General features: G+C 43.3%; 1 protein-coding gene across 1 annotated transcript in view; it reads left to right on the forward strand.

Annotated features, from left to right (window-relative positions):
- Positions 1 to 914: 914 nt before the first annotated feature.
- The window catches only part of LOC311048320 (cytochrome c oxidase subunit NDUFA4), a 23,543-nt gene continuing 6,549 nt past the window's right edge, over positions 915 to 17,908 (forward strand). The window contains exons 1-2 of the mRNA XM_084061546.1: positions 915 to 1,207; positions 4,885 to 4,965. Of these exons, the coding sequence (XP_083917672.1) occupies positions 4,906 to 4,965 (60 nt within the window). The 5' untranslated portion in view covers positions 915 to 1,207; positions 4,885 to 4,905. The remainder of the gene's footprint in view (positions 1,208 to 4,884; positions 4,966 to 17,908) is intronic.

Below are 17,908 nucleotides of genomic sequence, written 5' to 3' on the forward strand. Positions count from 1 at the left end.
TACTATCAACAGCTGCATCTTATTATTTTAAACAGGGGTGCCAGTCAATTTCCACAGAGAAGCGTTTATTTAATTTTTAATTTTATTTTTCCTTCCACACCGCCTCCTCATCCTCCTCCCTGTCGCTCTCTCCTGGTTCTCTGGGATGGCAACGTGTTGAATACGGGCAATTATAATTGGGCGGAGAGAGGGAGGTGATGGTGGAGAGACGGAGAGAGAGAGAGGCAGGGAGTTTATCTACCCGGCGACAGAGAGGAGAAGGGGATGGAAGGCGGCAGGCATAAGTTGTCAAATTGTTTTTGACAGTTGAGGATTATGTTTTTAACTGTCTGTGACTGTAACTCGGCGGAATGGCTTTCACCCGTCTACGCAGCAAGCCCGGGTCATTCAGTTCACCTCAAGTTCAGGTGATAGGCTACTTAGTTTTTTTTATAGATTTATTTTTGGCATTTTATGCTTTATTCCAGATAGAGACAGTCAACAGAAGACATGAAATACTTGAGAGGGGGGGGGGATTAGAACCCAGGCCAGTTGTGGGAAGGACTAGCCTTATTTATGTGGTATGCACACACGCAGGTGCCTCCATAGGCTACTCAATTGGGAATAATCATAGATCTATTGATTCATTTAAAGCCGGGGGTGTGTTGGTCTTAAAAAGTTAAGACCAGCTCCAAAACTGGACCAGCTTGGAGCTGCAGCACAACCCATTTCAGTCCATCCATCTGAACTGAACACAACACAACACGCTTTCAAGCGCTTGAACATTTCAAACATCAGTGAAACAGACAGGGCTCAAGGTTCTGATAGCTGATTTTTTTGGGGGGGGACTTTTTCTGCCTTTGTATAGATAGAATACAGTAGACTGTCAGGATATAGGTCAATAGGTCAAGGTCAATAGCAGCCTAGGTGCCCGGAACGCTACGCCAGCCATCCGGGCCATGAATGCAAATTTGAACAAAACAACCAGTCTGTGTCTGTTAATGATTGCACCGTTTAATGTGGCTGTGTGTAAATTCTGAAGTAAATCTTTATTAATTTCACCTTGATACGACTCTTTCAAGCATTCAAATTTCTCATTCGATAATGTTTTCAGCCTTTGTAGTGTGCCACTACAGTTATATTTCATTTGTTTACCAAACAGGTCCTTACAGTATAAATCTAGAGGAATGTCCATAGATGGACAGATTTTCCATGGTTCTGCCATAAGGTTTGTGAACACTCTTCCACACTAAGATTTATTCAAATTTAACAAGAGGAATGGAGGGCGAGAAAGTAATTCCCATCCCAGTCTATTATCAACCGGGGCAAATAATTTAATTTAATGAAATTAATGAATAACTTTACAATGGTAATGGAACAGAGGCCTCCCCTTTTCTTCCCTTTTATTTGACATAAATAAATGAGATATCGTTGCTGTCGGGTGGAACCCTTGTATGTCCAAACCCGTTTTTTAATTATAAAAAATCCCAAAACATTTTAATATAGTGAAAATAGCCAATCTACAAGCTCACAACGCCTCGTATCACAAGCTTGTTGATCGGTTATTTTCATTCCTTTTTTGCAACACTCTTGTATGACGAAGTAGGGCATTCATTTACGAAAAATACATTATACAAGTTGAAATATGGAGATATGAGAGTTTGCCCGACAGCAACAATATTACTAGTCCATACCCTGGGAAGCGTGTGTCCCATACTTGCGGCACACTTAAGGTGGCAATACACTACGAGATAATCTTAATATGAACGATTTTAAAATCGGGTATCATCACACACTACAAGATAATGTTTCAAGATTCTCTTATCAGATTATCTTAACATGCACACACTACACGATTAAAAAAATCGGGGACGTCTCACACTACAAGATTCTATCCAGATTCTCGGGCTTGCCCGAACAGCAATAATAAATAGAAAATTATATTTAAAAAATAATAATTATGAATTATTAATAATTATAATTATATAAGATATTATATCAGTAGCCTATATTATTTTGATATTAAATAAAGTTACACATTACAATCCGTACATTTTCATATGTCATTTCAGTGTTTTTCTCCGACAGCCAGCTGCGCTCCTGAGCAGCGCAGCGCGCGCAGACAGTCAGACAGACAGACAGACAGACAGACAGACAGACAGACAGACAGACAGACAGACAGACAGACAGACAGACAGTGCACCGCGTCAGAGCAGATCTACAAGCTCACAACGCGTCTCATTCGCGGTAGGCTACTTGTGGTCTTATATATCGCATTAGCTGTAGAATACAACTCTCGTAGACGTATTTATGATTATGACGTTTTCAATCTACGAGAGTGGGTTTACCCCCCATGGAGACAGGGACTTTCAGTACTATACCCCGAAGACACTCCAAACATGTACAAATTGAAAATAGAGATGCTTATTCCCACGCTCCAAATGTTAACTCTTGCTACGGGGTAGTAGTTTAATGTAATAATCCATATCTTTCAATAAAGAAGTGTTTTAATGCCGTCTGTGGCCGAACGCCATTTTTTCACCCTCGTTTTCTTCCTGTTTACATTGAGTGTAATTCCGGGTTTCACCAGATGGGCGCGTCACTACTGCCCATTAGAAACTTCCGACAGAATCGGCCACAGACGGCATTAAAACACCTCTTTATTGAAAAATATGGATTATTACATTAAACTACTACCCCGTAGCGATAGTTTACATTTGCGGTATGGGGGTAAGCACCCCCCCCCCCCCCCCCCCGCGTCCCCCCCAGGACTGACCATGTAGGCTAGCAAAGCCTACCGTCCTCCTCATTATAATCATTCAATAATTTGAATGATTTTACTTTTATTCTCATTATATACCACTTCTGCCAATGCCAGATATAGACTACAACGTCACATTATTAAGCATGATTCATCAGGATCGCTTTGCAAATCCACAAGCTCACACTGCAGCGCAGATTGAATATATTCGGGGCGCAACACCGTTGTCAGTGGTGTAAAGTATAAAGTACATGTACTCAAGTACTGTACTTAAGTACAATTTTTAGGTATTTTTACTTTACTGGAGTATTGCCAATTTTCAGTACTATTGTATTATACTTCTACACCCCAACGGTAAAAAATGTGTAGCCTACTACAATCATTTGAAAACTTTAGTTACCAGTTACTTTGCTATTATCAATTATTATATTATAAAACATACATTAACCACTTTAGCCCTATTTTATAGGCCTATATAGGCTATTTGAAAATAGCCGATCTACAAGCTCACAATGCATCGCATCGCAACACATTGTGAGCTTGTAGATCTGCTATTTTCAAACATTAGTACTTTTACTTTTGGTACTTTAAGTACATTTTGATACTAATACTTTTGTGCTTTTACTCAAGTAAATTTTGAATTCCGGACTTTTATTTGTAACGGAGTATTTCTATATTGCAGTATTGATACTTTTACTTAGGTAAAATATCTGAGTACTTTTCCCACCATGCACTGACCGTTGTACGTCGAAGCATAAATTGGTCGTTACTGGATGGATTGCAGCTGCTACTTATGGAGAGAGACAGACTGCTTGAGATCGCTAAACATTAATCTGCTAGTTAACAAGAGAAATGACACTATCCAAAAGTATAAAGAGTATAAAAGATATGTGACAGACAGTGCTGAAAACAGGGCATTTAAAGATGAATATGGACACATTGGACAGCAGCAGTGCGTTCGGAAATTGCGCACCAGAGCCATAGACCAGAGCGCACTCGCCTATTAGTTTGTATTGGCCAGTGCGCTCATGAGTTTCTTATACCTGGTGTCATCAATGCAAAGCCGTTGTGTTTCATCGGCTACACACGTTTTGGCTGTTTGCAAGCCAAGGAATATAATTTTAGACGCGGCAAGATGAAGCATGGCATGGTACCAGGCAAACTATAAAGTTTAATAAGCATCTTTCAGGTGGGGATATATTCTCTATGGACATATAGCTATAATAATAGCCTATAGGACTGTCAGTCCATATTTTAAAATGAAAATAATTATCAAAATAATGTATTTTAATATAAAACATGGATCCACCGCAGCTGCACATGATTGTCCATCCTACATAAACTGTGGTGTGTGTGTGTGTGTGTATGTGTGTGTGTGTGTGTGTGTGTGTGTGTGTGTGTGTGTGTGTGTGTGTGTGTGTGTGTGTGTGTGTGTGTGTGTGTGTGTGTGTGTGTGTGTGTGTGTGTGTGTCATTGCGGTGTTGGAACAGCGGCCGTATTTCTCTCGATCCGACCCGCGCCAGGTGTTCAGTAGCGATCCAGATAAATATAAAAAAAATGTTTAAATGGTTTTGATGATGACAAAAAAGGGGGGGGGGGGGGTTCACCCGAGGGGAGGGGTTTTCACTCGAAATATCAAACTATTTTGAACGTGATCGGAGTGGCCCCGATCGTCTTGTGAGCAACTCGGTAGGGTTCAGATTGGATCTTTCAACCCTCACACTAGACGATGTTTATGCCCGAGATTCGCCCCCGATCTAGGCTGGGGTAGACACGCCCCCCCGATACTCGGGAGGGTTGTTTTTTAGCCCGATTATCTCGTAGTGTATGGCCACCTTTATTAGCAAAGATGTTAATAAACAGCTTCAACGAGGTACAATGGAGGAAGAAAAATCATCTTTGTGTGCAATTTCATTGATTGGCCAACACAGAAAAATGGATGAAGACAGACGGAATAGTTTTCTCAATTTTATAGAAGGATTCAATTATAGATTACTACAATTATATAGATTACAAATTATAGGTTTCCCATGATCACATTCATCCTAAGATCTCCTGGTATTACTATTGCATTATACTGTATATCCATAGAGATTAACACCATTTGCTATACTATACATGCTTCTTTCTTTCTTATTTTATAGACCAGTGAGGCATACAGACAGATGGATGTCACCAAAGGAGTCAGATCACAGGCTCATCCATTTGTGACACCCCTGATGAAGGTATGACCTGTGATTTCCTGATTGCAATGCAGTACAAGGTACAATTAGTAATCTAAATCTTATTTGAGCATAGCAATGATAAGCCATATGTCATACTGTATATTCGATGTGATGCGAGAGTGCGGTCTAGCCAACACCTGCTCGGGACTCCTGGATCGCTGCCCTCCACACTCTCCTATCTAACATCAGGGTCTTGAGCTCTACAGTGTTGTTAGCTAAGCTGTCTCGCCGCAGTGCATCTACGTAGGTAGTGCGCTTCTTGCCTTTCCTGGTTTTGCCCTGGGTTGGCTCCCATATCCCCAGTGAGCAATTATAGCTGATTCTGGACTTTGGAGGGCACTTCCCACACGTTATCCAGGTGTTTGAAGATCCAGATGTTAAGTTAGAATGCATGAGTGGTAATGAGCACTTGCCTTGCCGTCCAGGACTAGGCTTGCGATCCAGAACCCCCCCCCCCCCCCCCCCATAAAAAAATCTTTCCGTTAAGGAACCGTTGAGGAATCGGACCGTTATGAGGGAATTGTTAAGGAACCGGAATTGTTAAAATCCTAAAGGATCCCAACCCTATCTAGGACATGATTGGGCTCAAATCATGACGGACACAAACAAACACCAGCCGACACCATTACGGAGTCACCGGATGCTGAAGGAAGTCTGCTTGCCTGTGTAGTACCCTTCATTTTGAAAACAGCCAATAAATCCTCCTTAAATGACCCCCCCCTCCTTAAATCATAGCCCTCCTTAAACGATTCTTCCTGGAACGATTCCCATAGCGCTGACTTGTCTGCTCAGCGGAGGGCACTCATGGATCAAACCATTAACAGGAAAGCCGGGGCAGGGGCTAGCCGCAGTAGCTCAGGGCTTACTAGCGGCCTGGCCCTCAGATCATCAGCTGCGACCCCCCCCCCACCCCCCCCCACCAGCCCCACCACCCCAACCCACCCACACACCCCGCCCCACCCACCCTTCCCCTGCGAGCCCGCTGGAAAGCAAACAGACAGACAATTTCTTTCAATTAGCGCAAATGGGCCAGCCCAATAAATTTTAGTTTGTACCTTCAGACGTGAGGGCCCTGTTGCATGTCCCGTGGAAAATGAAGACTAATGGAGGTCTGCTGGAGCTGCTGAGTGCTTGGGTTTTGTACCACTATGCTTACTGCCGCCTGCCCACAGCTGACACCCCCCCCACACACCCTCCACCCTGCCCGGAGCCATCAGGCATCAGCCCCCCCCCCCCCCCCCCCACACACACACACACACCCTTCCTCTTTCTATCCTTCCCCTCCTTCCCTTAGCTAAGTGCAGTCGGTTGCTGAGCGTTGCACAAAACAAATGTTTAATACATTTATTCACGAGTTAGATTAATTTTCTGTTTTAAGCATTATTCCTGTGTCGTTACGCGGGGCTATTCATCACCGCACGACGACAGCCAGTAACGTACGCATCGTTCAAGCTCAGCGACAGCTCCAGAGACGGTCTATTGAATGAGAGTCACCCACACATACACGCCTACACAGTTGCTGCCAGTGTTCATATATACAGTATATACTATATTAAAATTGGCTAATGGGATTGCGGGCCAGTCAGCCGGGTGGCCGGCGGTGGGGTGGGCGGGCGTAGCTCTGACGTCACTCTGACTCAGCCATAACCGTAATGGAGTTCCCAATGCAGCTACGCCAAAATATGGAGTGTGTTGTCTAACCTCTATGTGTCGTCATGGCACCAACCGCAAACTATCCAGTCAGCTGAGCATAAGCACTATATTATACTGATGACATCAGTGATCTCCATATATGGGCATAAAAGGGACAAAGACTGACAGATACAGAGATCCGGTTGTGCAGAGCCACACATAGGGTCATGTGCATGCATATATGGAACCGACCGACTTCAAACTCGGCGCACGCAGTGGCAAGGCCTCGAGGGAGTGCGGTGCCCACTGTCAAGTAGTTCAGATATCCAGTCAAGAAGCACCGAGCCAACCAATATCCTATATTAAAATTGTCTAGTGGCGGGTCAACCGACGGTGGGTGGGTGGACGTCACAAGCGTAACATGCGGACCTGGGAGGCACACTGTTGCTCCGATCCGCACCAAACTTGGCACCAACACTGGTCACGGGTCTGCCATCAGAATAGCCACAGCAACCCCTGGGTGCCACAGGCCCACCATTGCTCCGCCCCCTCTGTGTTCCTATTGGCTGGGGTTTAAATGCGACGTATACATGTGAGGGCCGCGTTGTGGCCCGAACTTCTAGTATATATTCACTGTCAGGTAGGAACTTTGTATCTCCAAATTTCAACTTTTTATGTTTTTTCGTCATTTAATGCATCATACGCGTGAGCTTGAAGATCTGCTACTCACATTTTCTCAAAAGTAACGGTTTTGGACATGCAAGGTTTCCACCCTACAACGACGATATACGTATAATATAATTTATATATATAGATATATGCAGTGTTGGATCATGCCACTGACAATATGAAGAATAAAACCTGGCTAGGGTATTTCAACAATGTATCAATGAGTAGTTAAATATTTGCAAGGCTTCTTTCGTCATTTCATTCTGCCCCAGGGTTGTACAAAGTAATATTTGGAGAGTTCATTTAACCCTGCGAGTGTACAAAATGTAAAATTCGTTCTCTCTCAGATTTAAATAAACTGGTCTTCTGTTATAAAGAGAGAGCAGATATGCAATTGGCCCCCGGTCTCTGTCTCCCAAAAACGGACATAAACACCAGTGCCAATAACAATAATAATAAAGATGAATAATTCAAAGGATCTTTGAGTCACTCGGACGTGTGAAACACCCTGGGGCTGCTGGTAGTTGATGAGGGAAGAAACACAGTGCCTTTGTCATGCACTAGATATATATTAACTACAAGTGAGCGGGGAGCCAGAGCACATTGATTTTGCAATATAGAACTCAATCAAAGAGAATTATGGATGGCCCTAACTACTGCGATTTGCCTGTGTGGCGCTCATTAAACGTAACATCTATATGGGTTACACACACCCCACACCCTCCCCCAGGGCGGAAGGTTTACTGTTGCTTTTGTATTAAGAGGAATAAAGTAACATGATCACTGTTAGGCTTAATTAACCACTTAAGCCCTTTTTTAATACTTGGGCTATAACAAAACAGCAGATCTACACGATCGCAGTGTGACGTGTATATGGGCTTGTAGATCAGCTATTTATATGCCTATAATGACATGCCCAAAATAGGGATGCCAGGTTGAAAGTGGTTAAGGTGGCTCCCTGTCACAAAAGGAATGTGAGGAGGGAGGAGAGAGAGATGGGTGAGGCGGATGGAGTGTGGACGAGAGAGGAATGACATTAGCTGAAAGAGTGGATTGTGTGTGTGTGTGTGTGTGTGTGTGTGTGTGTGTGTGTGTGTGTGTGTGTGTGTGTGTGTGTGTGTGTGTGTGTGTGTGTGTGTGTGTGTGTGTGTGTGTGTGTGTGTGTGTGTGTGTGTGTGTGTGTGTGTGTGTGTGTGTGTGTGTGTGTGTGAGAGAGGGGGGAGGGAGAGGGAAAAGAGAGAGAGAGAGAGAGAGTGTGTGTGTGTGTGTGTGTGTGTGTGTGTGTGTGTGTGTGAGGAAACCATTATTACAGTCCGCGCAGATAAACTATGCATCAAAGTTTAACGTTTATTGAAAAGCCATTTTTATGTGGGCTTTGAGGGCATGGAAATGAGAGGCCTATGTTCAAACACATCAATACAACAGTGCGGCAGGCGGGCAGGCAGCCCCACACATTCCCAATCAGATCTCATGGCTCCCTGCAGGCTTCTATGCCAGACACAAATGGTATGACTGCCTCCCTGACAAACACACAATCACTCAGGAGAGAGAGAGAGAGGGAGAGAGAGAGAGAGAGAGAGATATGAGAGAGAACAGCCCCCCTCGCTCACCCTCCAATCGCCCCCCACCCCCCTTAATAAGCCCACCAAAAAAAGAGCAAGTAATCCTTAGTAATGATTTCATTACATGCCCCTCGTCACACCTGGAGATAATTCCATTATGATTGTGGCAATAAAGTGCGCTTTTCATCAAGGGCCGCAGACAGAAGGAAGAAAAGCTATTATTTCTCTCATATTCAGATATGACGTTGCCCCATAGAGTACGTTGCAATATTAGGCTGTTATGTTAGAATTTATGGCCGCTCGCAGCATCCATCGTTCTGCACAGCCCTTGTGGAGGAGCTGACATAGCTATTTTTTTAAGTGCTTTTTTAGTTTTTTGCTGCATTTGTAGCGTTAAGTAATTAGCAGTGTTAAGAATCACACATACTGTGGTGCGGCACTTGTTAGAGCCTAGATAATAAACTGCAAGTGGAAGTGTTGTTTGTGATGTGAGGAAGAGCAGAGAAATGGACTCTTGGCATTACTTTTACTCCTTCCTTTACTCTCTTCTTCTTCTTCTTCTTCTTCTTCTTCTTCTTCTTCTTCTTCTTCTTCTTCTTCTTCTTCTTCTTCTTCTTCTTCTTCTTCTTCTTCTTCTTCTTCTTCTTCTTCTTCTTCATACAGTATAGTATAAACTACACAGAAACCTTCTCAAAGTATCTCAAACTGCTTAACCCTGGTTGGCATTGAATTATTTTACAAACCAACAACATAGCAACCCAATATGCATTGAGGTACACCTGACTGTAATAATGCACATTTTGAATGCAGGAAAAACTAAACCTGGTTGATTATTATGTATATAACCTTGAGAGATATTTGTCTCTTACTGTACAGGGCCTTTTTGTTAGTGACAGATACACATTCAGCTGACTATTTTATATTCCTGAAATAATATTTCAGGATATTTTCTTTTTGCCTAGGAAGACTGGATAAACTTAAACCTAGAGAACATTTGGTCCAACAGTGGGAGAGAGAGAGAGACAGACAGACAGACAGACAGACAGAGGGAGAGAGGGAGAGAGAGAGAGAGTGGGGGGGAGGGGGGGAGAGAGAGAGAGAGAGAGAGAGAGAGAGAGAGAGAGAGAGAGAGAGAGAGAGAGAGAGAGAGAGAGAGAGAGAGAGAGAGAGAGAGAGAGAGAGAGAGAGAGAGAGAGAGAGAGAGAGAGAGAGAGAGAGAGAGCAAGAGCAAGGAGAGATATTGTTTCAAAGTGTTCCAGAACACACCCTTCAACTCTGCCACAGTTCTGTCATCTGCCGGTGTCAAGGTGCAGTATCGGGGTCTCAAAAGAAGTTCTATTATTGCTACAAAGATCCAGGCGCACCAAAGGAGAAGTGACACTGGGAGAAATGGTGAGGATATTGTGCGTTTTCCTGTATGTGTGCGCAGTCGTGTGTGTTTTCCTTTTTTTTGGCATTCATGCCCATGGAGTCCTTTTGAAAAATGCATCAAAGCCATGGCAGAGCCCGTGGGACAAGGTTCGGGCATACAAAGGCATGACCGCTGCCCACACCTCTGTGCCGAGGATGAAATACAAGCCGTAGAAACAAGCTCAGGAGTACATGATGATGCAACCTGGACCTGTGCGTGTGTATGTGCACGTGTGTGTGCATGTTTTAGGGCTGGGCAATTAACTGAAAATATATCGAAACCGAAGTGTTGAACCTCTAACCGAAAAACAAAACAAGAATTGGCATATCGCCCAGTCCCCTGTGTGTGTGTGTGTGTGTGTGTGTGTGTGTGTGTGTGTGTGTGTGTGTGTGTGTGTGTGTGTGTGTGTGTGTGTGTGTGTGTGTGTGTGTGTGTGTGTGTGTGTGCGTGTGCGTGTGTGAGAGAGAGAGGTGTTATTCATACCTCTTGGAGAAGTTGGAAACAGATTGTGTTGATGTTTCATGCTTCCATTCACACATGGCTTTCCTTCTGCTTTAAGAACAAACCCCTGTTTCCACCTTCTGCTCAGACAAATTATGAATACCAATACGACCAGAAGTGTCAAATCCACTGCAAGTTCACTCACTGTTGAAATTGAAAATGAGATCAATTGCAAACGGATAATTCCCCACAGATGACAGCCTCTCTAATTTACACTCTATATAAGTCTTGGTTATACAAGTCTAGAAATGTAAAAAATGCAGTGTGGTACATTTTATCATGTAAATGATCAAGAGCTCCTTGTATTGAACAATAGGAGCCAGTTGAAGTGTAGAAGGCAGTAACATATTATCTTCCATGAGACTATATTGAATCAAAACAGTTGTGTTCACACAAAACAGTGCATGTTTTAGACCAGTCATTCTCAACCTGTGGGCCGGTTCGCATTGGTGGGCCGTGAGGATATTGCATGTGGGCCCCCAATATATCTTATATTTAAAATTGTCTTAAGGGGGCGGGCCGGTGGACCACGTCGTCACCCTCGTGTCACTATGACTCAGCTATATAAGGAGTTTCCAATGCAGCTATGGACGAATATGGTTTGTGTTGTCTAACCTCAATGTGTCATCATGGCATCAGGCACAAACAAATCAGTCAGCTCCATATATGGCATATATGGGAAAAAAGGGGGCATGCCAATATATCGGAATATGACATCAGGCCATACAGGCCCGGCTCCCTCAGGTAGTCGCGAGCGACGTGTATGCTAAGTTTAATGCCATGCGCAAAATAGGGAGGCCATCTTGGACGTGGTTAAATTAGCTAGTTGAGTAAACCCCTGGCAGGACGTTGACATGTGTTATCGCATATCTCCTAGCAACAACAGAATGCTGGAGCTGTCTATATTCATGACCCAGCAAACAACTGTGCGTCTGGGGACCATCATGTGTGTGCCAGCCACTTCCTGGTCTATCATGGACCAAAATCACAGGGAGAGAAATCAGTAACACAGCCATCCATTATTTGCAGGTTATCCAGGTGGATCACAGACAGGGGTCAGTGCTCTGTTTGTCAGGGAGGACTGGCTGGGTTTAAATGAGCCTTCTGTATTCCCAGGGCATGATGGCCAAACCTTGTCACTGTGCAGGGGGACTCTAACGTCAGCACAAGCACACGCGCACGCACGCGCGCGCGCACGCACGCACGCACGCACGCACGCACGCACGCACGCACGCACGCACGCACGCACGCACACACGCACACACACACACACACACACACACACAGACAGAGGGAGAGGCTCCTTGAACATTTATAGGTGTGTGTGTGTGTGTGTGTGTGTTTGTGTGTGTGTGTGAGAGAGAGAGGGGGGGGTAGGGGGGGTCATACAGTGCATATAGTGCAGCTGGCATGATCTGCCTGTGTATGAGAGAGAGAGAGAGAGAGATGGAGATGGAAAGTTTCCATCGGAAACAGACATAATTTGCCCGATGTACAGAATGTCCACACACAGCATTAGGTGTGTGTGCGTGCGTGCGTGCGTGTGTTTGCATGTCGTTGCTGTCGGGTGAAAACCTTGTATGTCCAAGACCTGTGTTCCACTGGATCCCATGTAGCTATTGTTGCTGCTTTTGTGTGACACTAGTAGCATGATGAAGAAGGGCATTCATTTACAAAAGCAAAACATAAAAAGTTGATATTTGGAGATACAAGGTTTCTGTGTTGGAGCGTCTGGGGGTCAGAACATGAGAGAGGGACACAGCCTTTTACATTCTTTCAGAGGAGAATCACTCCTCTTAACTGCATCACCGCATGGAAAACAGCTTTGGATGTTGGACTCTGCCATTCCTTATGAACAGTGGGGCTGCTGGGGAGCAATGGAGGAGACTGGCGCGCGTGTGTACTTGTATTACTATACTTGTGAGGGCCAAATGCCCCCACAAGTAGTAGAATTCGAGAAATAGACATTGTGAGGACCATTGTCATGGTGCTCACAAAAGAAATCGTTGTTTAATGATTAAAAAATATTTTTGATTTAGGCTTACAATTAGTATAAGAATCAGGTTGTGGTTAGGATTAGGCATTTACAGGTTAGGTTTAGTGGTTGGGGTTGGAGTTTTCCCTAATTCACTAGGCTGTCACACACCGATCTACTGCATCTCTCAGTGTCTCTCAGTCTGTAGATCTGATACTTTTCGGCTATTTTCAATGCTGTCCTAAAACGTTTCACAGTTCACAAGTATAGTAAAGCAAACGTGTGTGTGTGTGTGTGTGTGTGTGTGTGTGTGTGTGTGTGTGTGTGTGACACATATTGTGACACACAGATATATTGACTTTTCTCTCTCCTCTCTCTCATCTTAATGCGTTGCACCCCATCTTCTTTTGTTGAGCACCTCTCCCTCCCCGATGCTCCTCCATCAATCTCTCTATCCTCGCTCCCCTGAAAAATGACGGCCATTAACTTTGTCGCCAGGTATGTACAGAAACAGCGTTCTCTCTACTGACAAATGTCAGCTGAAACATCTCAGGGTGTCTCGTGGATTGTGGAATGATGTCACAGCAGCATAAATCACTTGCAATGACGGGCAGAAACCTTGTATCTCCAAATTTCAACGTTTAAACGTTTTTTTTTCCCCGTAAATGAATGCCCTACTTCACTAGAAGAACAAGAGTGTCACACAAAAGTTGTGAAAACAGCAGATCTTCAAGCTCAAAACGCGACGTATTGTGAGCTTGTAGATGTGCTATTTTTACTATTTTAAAATGTTTTTAAAGTAATAATAAAAAGGAACAGTTTTTGACATACAAGGTTTCCACCCGACGGCAACCATATATTGGATTGGAAATTGGCACATGCATTTCTCCTTTAGTTTCAAACTCAACCAGGAAAGTAGGAATGAATGCAGAATGCATGAATTAACAAAACCAGTTCCTGCTCCCGAGGGATTTGTTGTCCTCTATATATATTATGACAGAAAAATATTTATCCCTCAAGCTGACTCTGTGAATAATGTATTCAGGATGCCATTTGAAAAAAAGAAAAGAAAAAAGGGTGGGGATTTTTTTAACCACTTAACCACTTGAACCCTTTATTATTACTGAATCAGACCTGAGTTACGACTTGGACCTCTGTTTTCCATCTACACCAAACCTCCTTGCCAAAAATTGCAGATTTTGGCTAATGTTACACCCAGAATAGGGATGCTGGGGTTCAAGTGGTTGAGTCCTATATACAGTACTACCTCGTACGACAGACATTGAAAACAGCTGAGATGTGTTGTGAGATCTTATATATTTGCTATTTCTATATTTGAACAAAAAAGAAAAGAATTTTCTGACAAATCTAGACTAATCTTGACAAATGTTACTAGAAATAGGGGTGCCAGTGTTAATATGGTAAACATAATTTGTTAATTGAATTGTTTCATTGTGATATTATATCAGACATGCAGTGAAACATGAATATCAAACATATCAGACAATCTTTCCCAAAAGATCATTTAATTCACTCTGACCACAAGCAGGGATAAAACAATCAACCCTATAGGGAAATCCACACAGGCCATAAAAAATAATGACAGGGGCATAAATAGCTGATCTACAAGCTCACAAAGCATCACGATGTCATGCGTTATGAACTTGTAAACATTTTTATTTTTTGAATTTTCGGCTATAATAACACACCATAATTATTATTATTGATTATTAACCAATTATTTTATTGAATTATCGATTTTACAATACGTCGATTAGTTCGATTAACTGTTGCACCCGTACACCAGCCTGTATTCATGCTACTCTACTGCATAGTACAGAGGTTCTCAACCATTTCTGGATCAGGACTCACTTGAAAATCGTGAAAGTGTTCGCAGCCAATTATTTGGGGGCCCACTTGCAATATCCTCATGGCCCAACAGTGTGCCCCTGTCCACAGCTTTGGAATCGCTTGCATAGGGAGATCTTTGCTGCTGAAGTTTGAACATGAAAGCTACAGTAATGTGAACAAAGTGGTGGTTTTACGAAATGCAACCGCAAAGTGTCATCCTCTTTAAAAGTGATTAACGGCGAGGACGAGGAGGATCGCAGTGGGTATCTTAAACAGAGTGCTTTTAATTGCCTGTGCATTTTGCCCCGCATTGCATTTTGCTGTTAATTACATTAGGTCTCAAAGTGCTGTTAAGGAACTTGAAAGGTCTGCAGGCGCTGCATTACTTGGCAATCAATTGCCATTATCTTCCCTGGGACAAAGGTCTCACCCCTAGGGAAATGTTGCTGGTGGCTCCCCCCCCAACCCCCCCAAACCCCCCCCCCCCCCCCCCCCCCCCCCCCCCCCCCACTCTGGCACACACATAACGAGGTGCTCTGCAAGAGCAGCACTGTTTGATTGAGCACTGGGTAAACTTCTAAAGACCGCCGTTTTAAAGTGATGGATGTCAGTGGAAAGGGAGGCTTGTCAGCAAGTTTGTTATACTGTAGCACAATGGGTTTTATACTGTAAGTTTTTAAAGGTAGTAGCATAATATGCATTCCACAATGCACTGAATAAATGCATGAATTATTGCACTTGTTGAATAGAGTAGCCTACGCATCCAGTGTACTCACACTGGATGCGGTGGATAGTGGTACTGTATACTTTCACATAGCAGCATCTACTGTACGTACGTTCAGATACTGTACATACATGTACAGGCCCAGGGCATGTCCTCCACACTGTCCTCAGCAGATGTCGCTATTAGGGTTTGGACTCTCTCAGTCTCTTCCCCCCTCCAACCCACACCCCTCTGTCTGTCTGTCTGTCTCTATTTCTCTCCCCCTCTCTCTCTCTCTCTCTCTCTCTCTCTCTCTCTCTCTCTCTCTCTGTGTCTTTGTCACTTTCTCTCTGTCTCAGACTCTGTCTTTCTGTCTCTCTTTCTCAGTCTCTGTCTCTCTCTCTCTCTCTCTCTCTCTCTCTCTCTCTCTCTCTCTCTCTCTCTCTCTCTCTCTCTCTCTCTCTCTCTCTCTCTCTCTCTCTCTCTCTCTCTGTCTGTCTGTCTGTCTGTCTGTCTGTCTGTCTGTCTGTCTGTCTGTCTGTCTGTCTGTCTGTCTGTCTGTCTGTCTCTCTCTCTCTCTCTCCCCCTCTCGCTCTGTCTCTCTCTCCCTCTCTCTTGCTCTCTCTGTATGTGTGAATGGGGGGGGGGGGGGGGGTGTCGAGGGACAGAGGGAGGGATGGCTTTGGCAACAGGTCTCCTTGCACTAGGCAATTTTCACTTTGACAAACAAATGTGCCTGTTTACATAAATCTGCATACAGAGATCTGCAATCAAACCGTAGCTTTCATTTTTGTCTTTCTCTCTTTTCTTTTTTTCAGATTCAGTTTTTGTTTGAGATTTTAATTCAATAGTTGTCTTTTTTGCTTGTGTTTGGAAGTCTGGGATATTATCAATTATAGCAAAGATGATTAGGACCATGCTTAATCATGCAAAGAAACATCCAGGGGTAGGTTGGCTTTATTCATCATGAATATGTTGTGAAGACTTTGCAGTCTTTCATGTAGTCTGTTGAGCTCTCCTCATATATCTACAATATTATTCTTTCTCTGACATGCACTTATGGAAGTCATTAAAGCCAATAGTGGTAATGAACTGTGAGTTTGTTTCACTGAGATGGTGGACATTGTTCCTTTTTCTTCATCTTTTTCCTTTGTTTAATAAACTGGCCATTCTATAATTGGATTAATGGTGAGTAGCTAATGTGCGTCTTAAGACATTGTTGGTAGTTTTTGGGTTGACAAGGAGCCACAAGCCAGAGACAGTTCTACATGCTTGGATTTAATTGCGTTCAAATAAAGCTGTATTTATAGAATTGAACCTGATATACATATGGGCAGAGAATCTCAAATGTTCTGCTATCAGCTGGTGGCGGCTAATAACCTGCTGTTGATTAGGTCATTATGACCAGGATGATCATGATGTGACACGTCTTTACATCGGGTGGAGACGCGACGTGTTTTGACCTTGTAGATCTGCTATTTTTGCTACTTTTGTGTGACACTGTAGTAGTACGACGAAGTAGGGCGTTAATTCACGAAAAAACATAAAAAGTTAAAGTATGGAGATGAGAGCCCGATAGCAACGATATCACAATGACAATACCTACATGACTTACATGACTGTTGTACAGTTTTGTAATCTGTATTGTGGACTATCACTGGATTACTCAAAACCCAGTCAATTATTCTCACATGTCCTCACAATAGCATTCAGACTAAAGACTTTGGTGGCATCAGTAGGCCTATACAGTAATTCTCATGCTTTTGAGAACCTCTCAGTGACAGCAGTTTAGCTTTTGATCCTGTTTCCATGACACAAAAAGTGTCATATGTAAACATTCGTCAAAAATGGCAGATCTACAAGCTCACAATGCGTCAATGCTTGTAGATCGGCTATTTACGGCAAAGCCATTTGGTGTAGAGGGGGAGAAGGTCAACATTTAAGTGGTTAAAAAATAACTAATCACAGGCCCTGTGCTTGATGTTCCAACGTTGCCTTGGAGTGAGGTTGTGGGTGATCCAAATTCCTTGATTGAAGGGATTGACTTGGCAATGCACCAGCAAAGTAATAATGCCAGCAACAGTATTGAGCTCGACAGAGTATAATGCGTCCATGCTAGCTGGATTTATACAGTATACAGTAGGAAGGAGTTATTGAGGCTACCACAGCACATTGTGGCAATTAATATTGTTCTTTGATTTGACCATTTTACTGTACATGGTGGCCATTGGTGGTAGAGGACACTAGTTGAGGGCAAACTTTGTGCTACCAATGATACTAATTAAGGCTCTGTTCTATTTAGTGTAACAGGATCTATCCAGTGACAACATGCACAATAGCAGCACACTGACTGTTTTTGACCTAAATGGAACACAACCTGCATTAGTATCATTACTGACACCTGTGAGGGAAGTTTTTCTTTATCTTTGATAGAAGATGATTAGGACCATGCTTGTTCATGCAAACATCTAGGGGTAGGGTGATTCTTATTAATCATGTTCATGTAATCTATTGAGCTTTCTCTTCATGTTTTGTACAGTATTGATCTCTCTGTGACATGCACCTGTGGCCTAACTGTTAACATATCAGCTGTAAACCACCCATTTAATTTTTCTCTGAAAGTCAATCGTGTTAATGAA

This window comes from Gymnoscopelus microlampas, assembly GCF_963454915.1.
Source record: "Gymnoscopelus microlampas genome assembly, chromosome: 7".
NCBI lineage: Eukaryota > Metazoa > Chordata > Actinopteri > Myctophiformes > Myctophidae > Gymnoscopelus > Gymnoscopelus microlampas.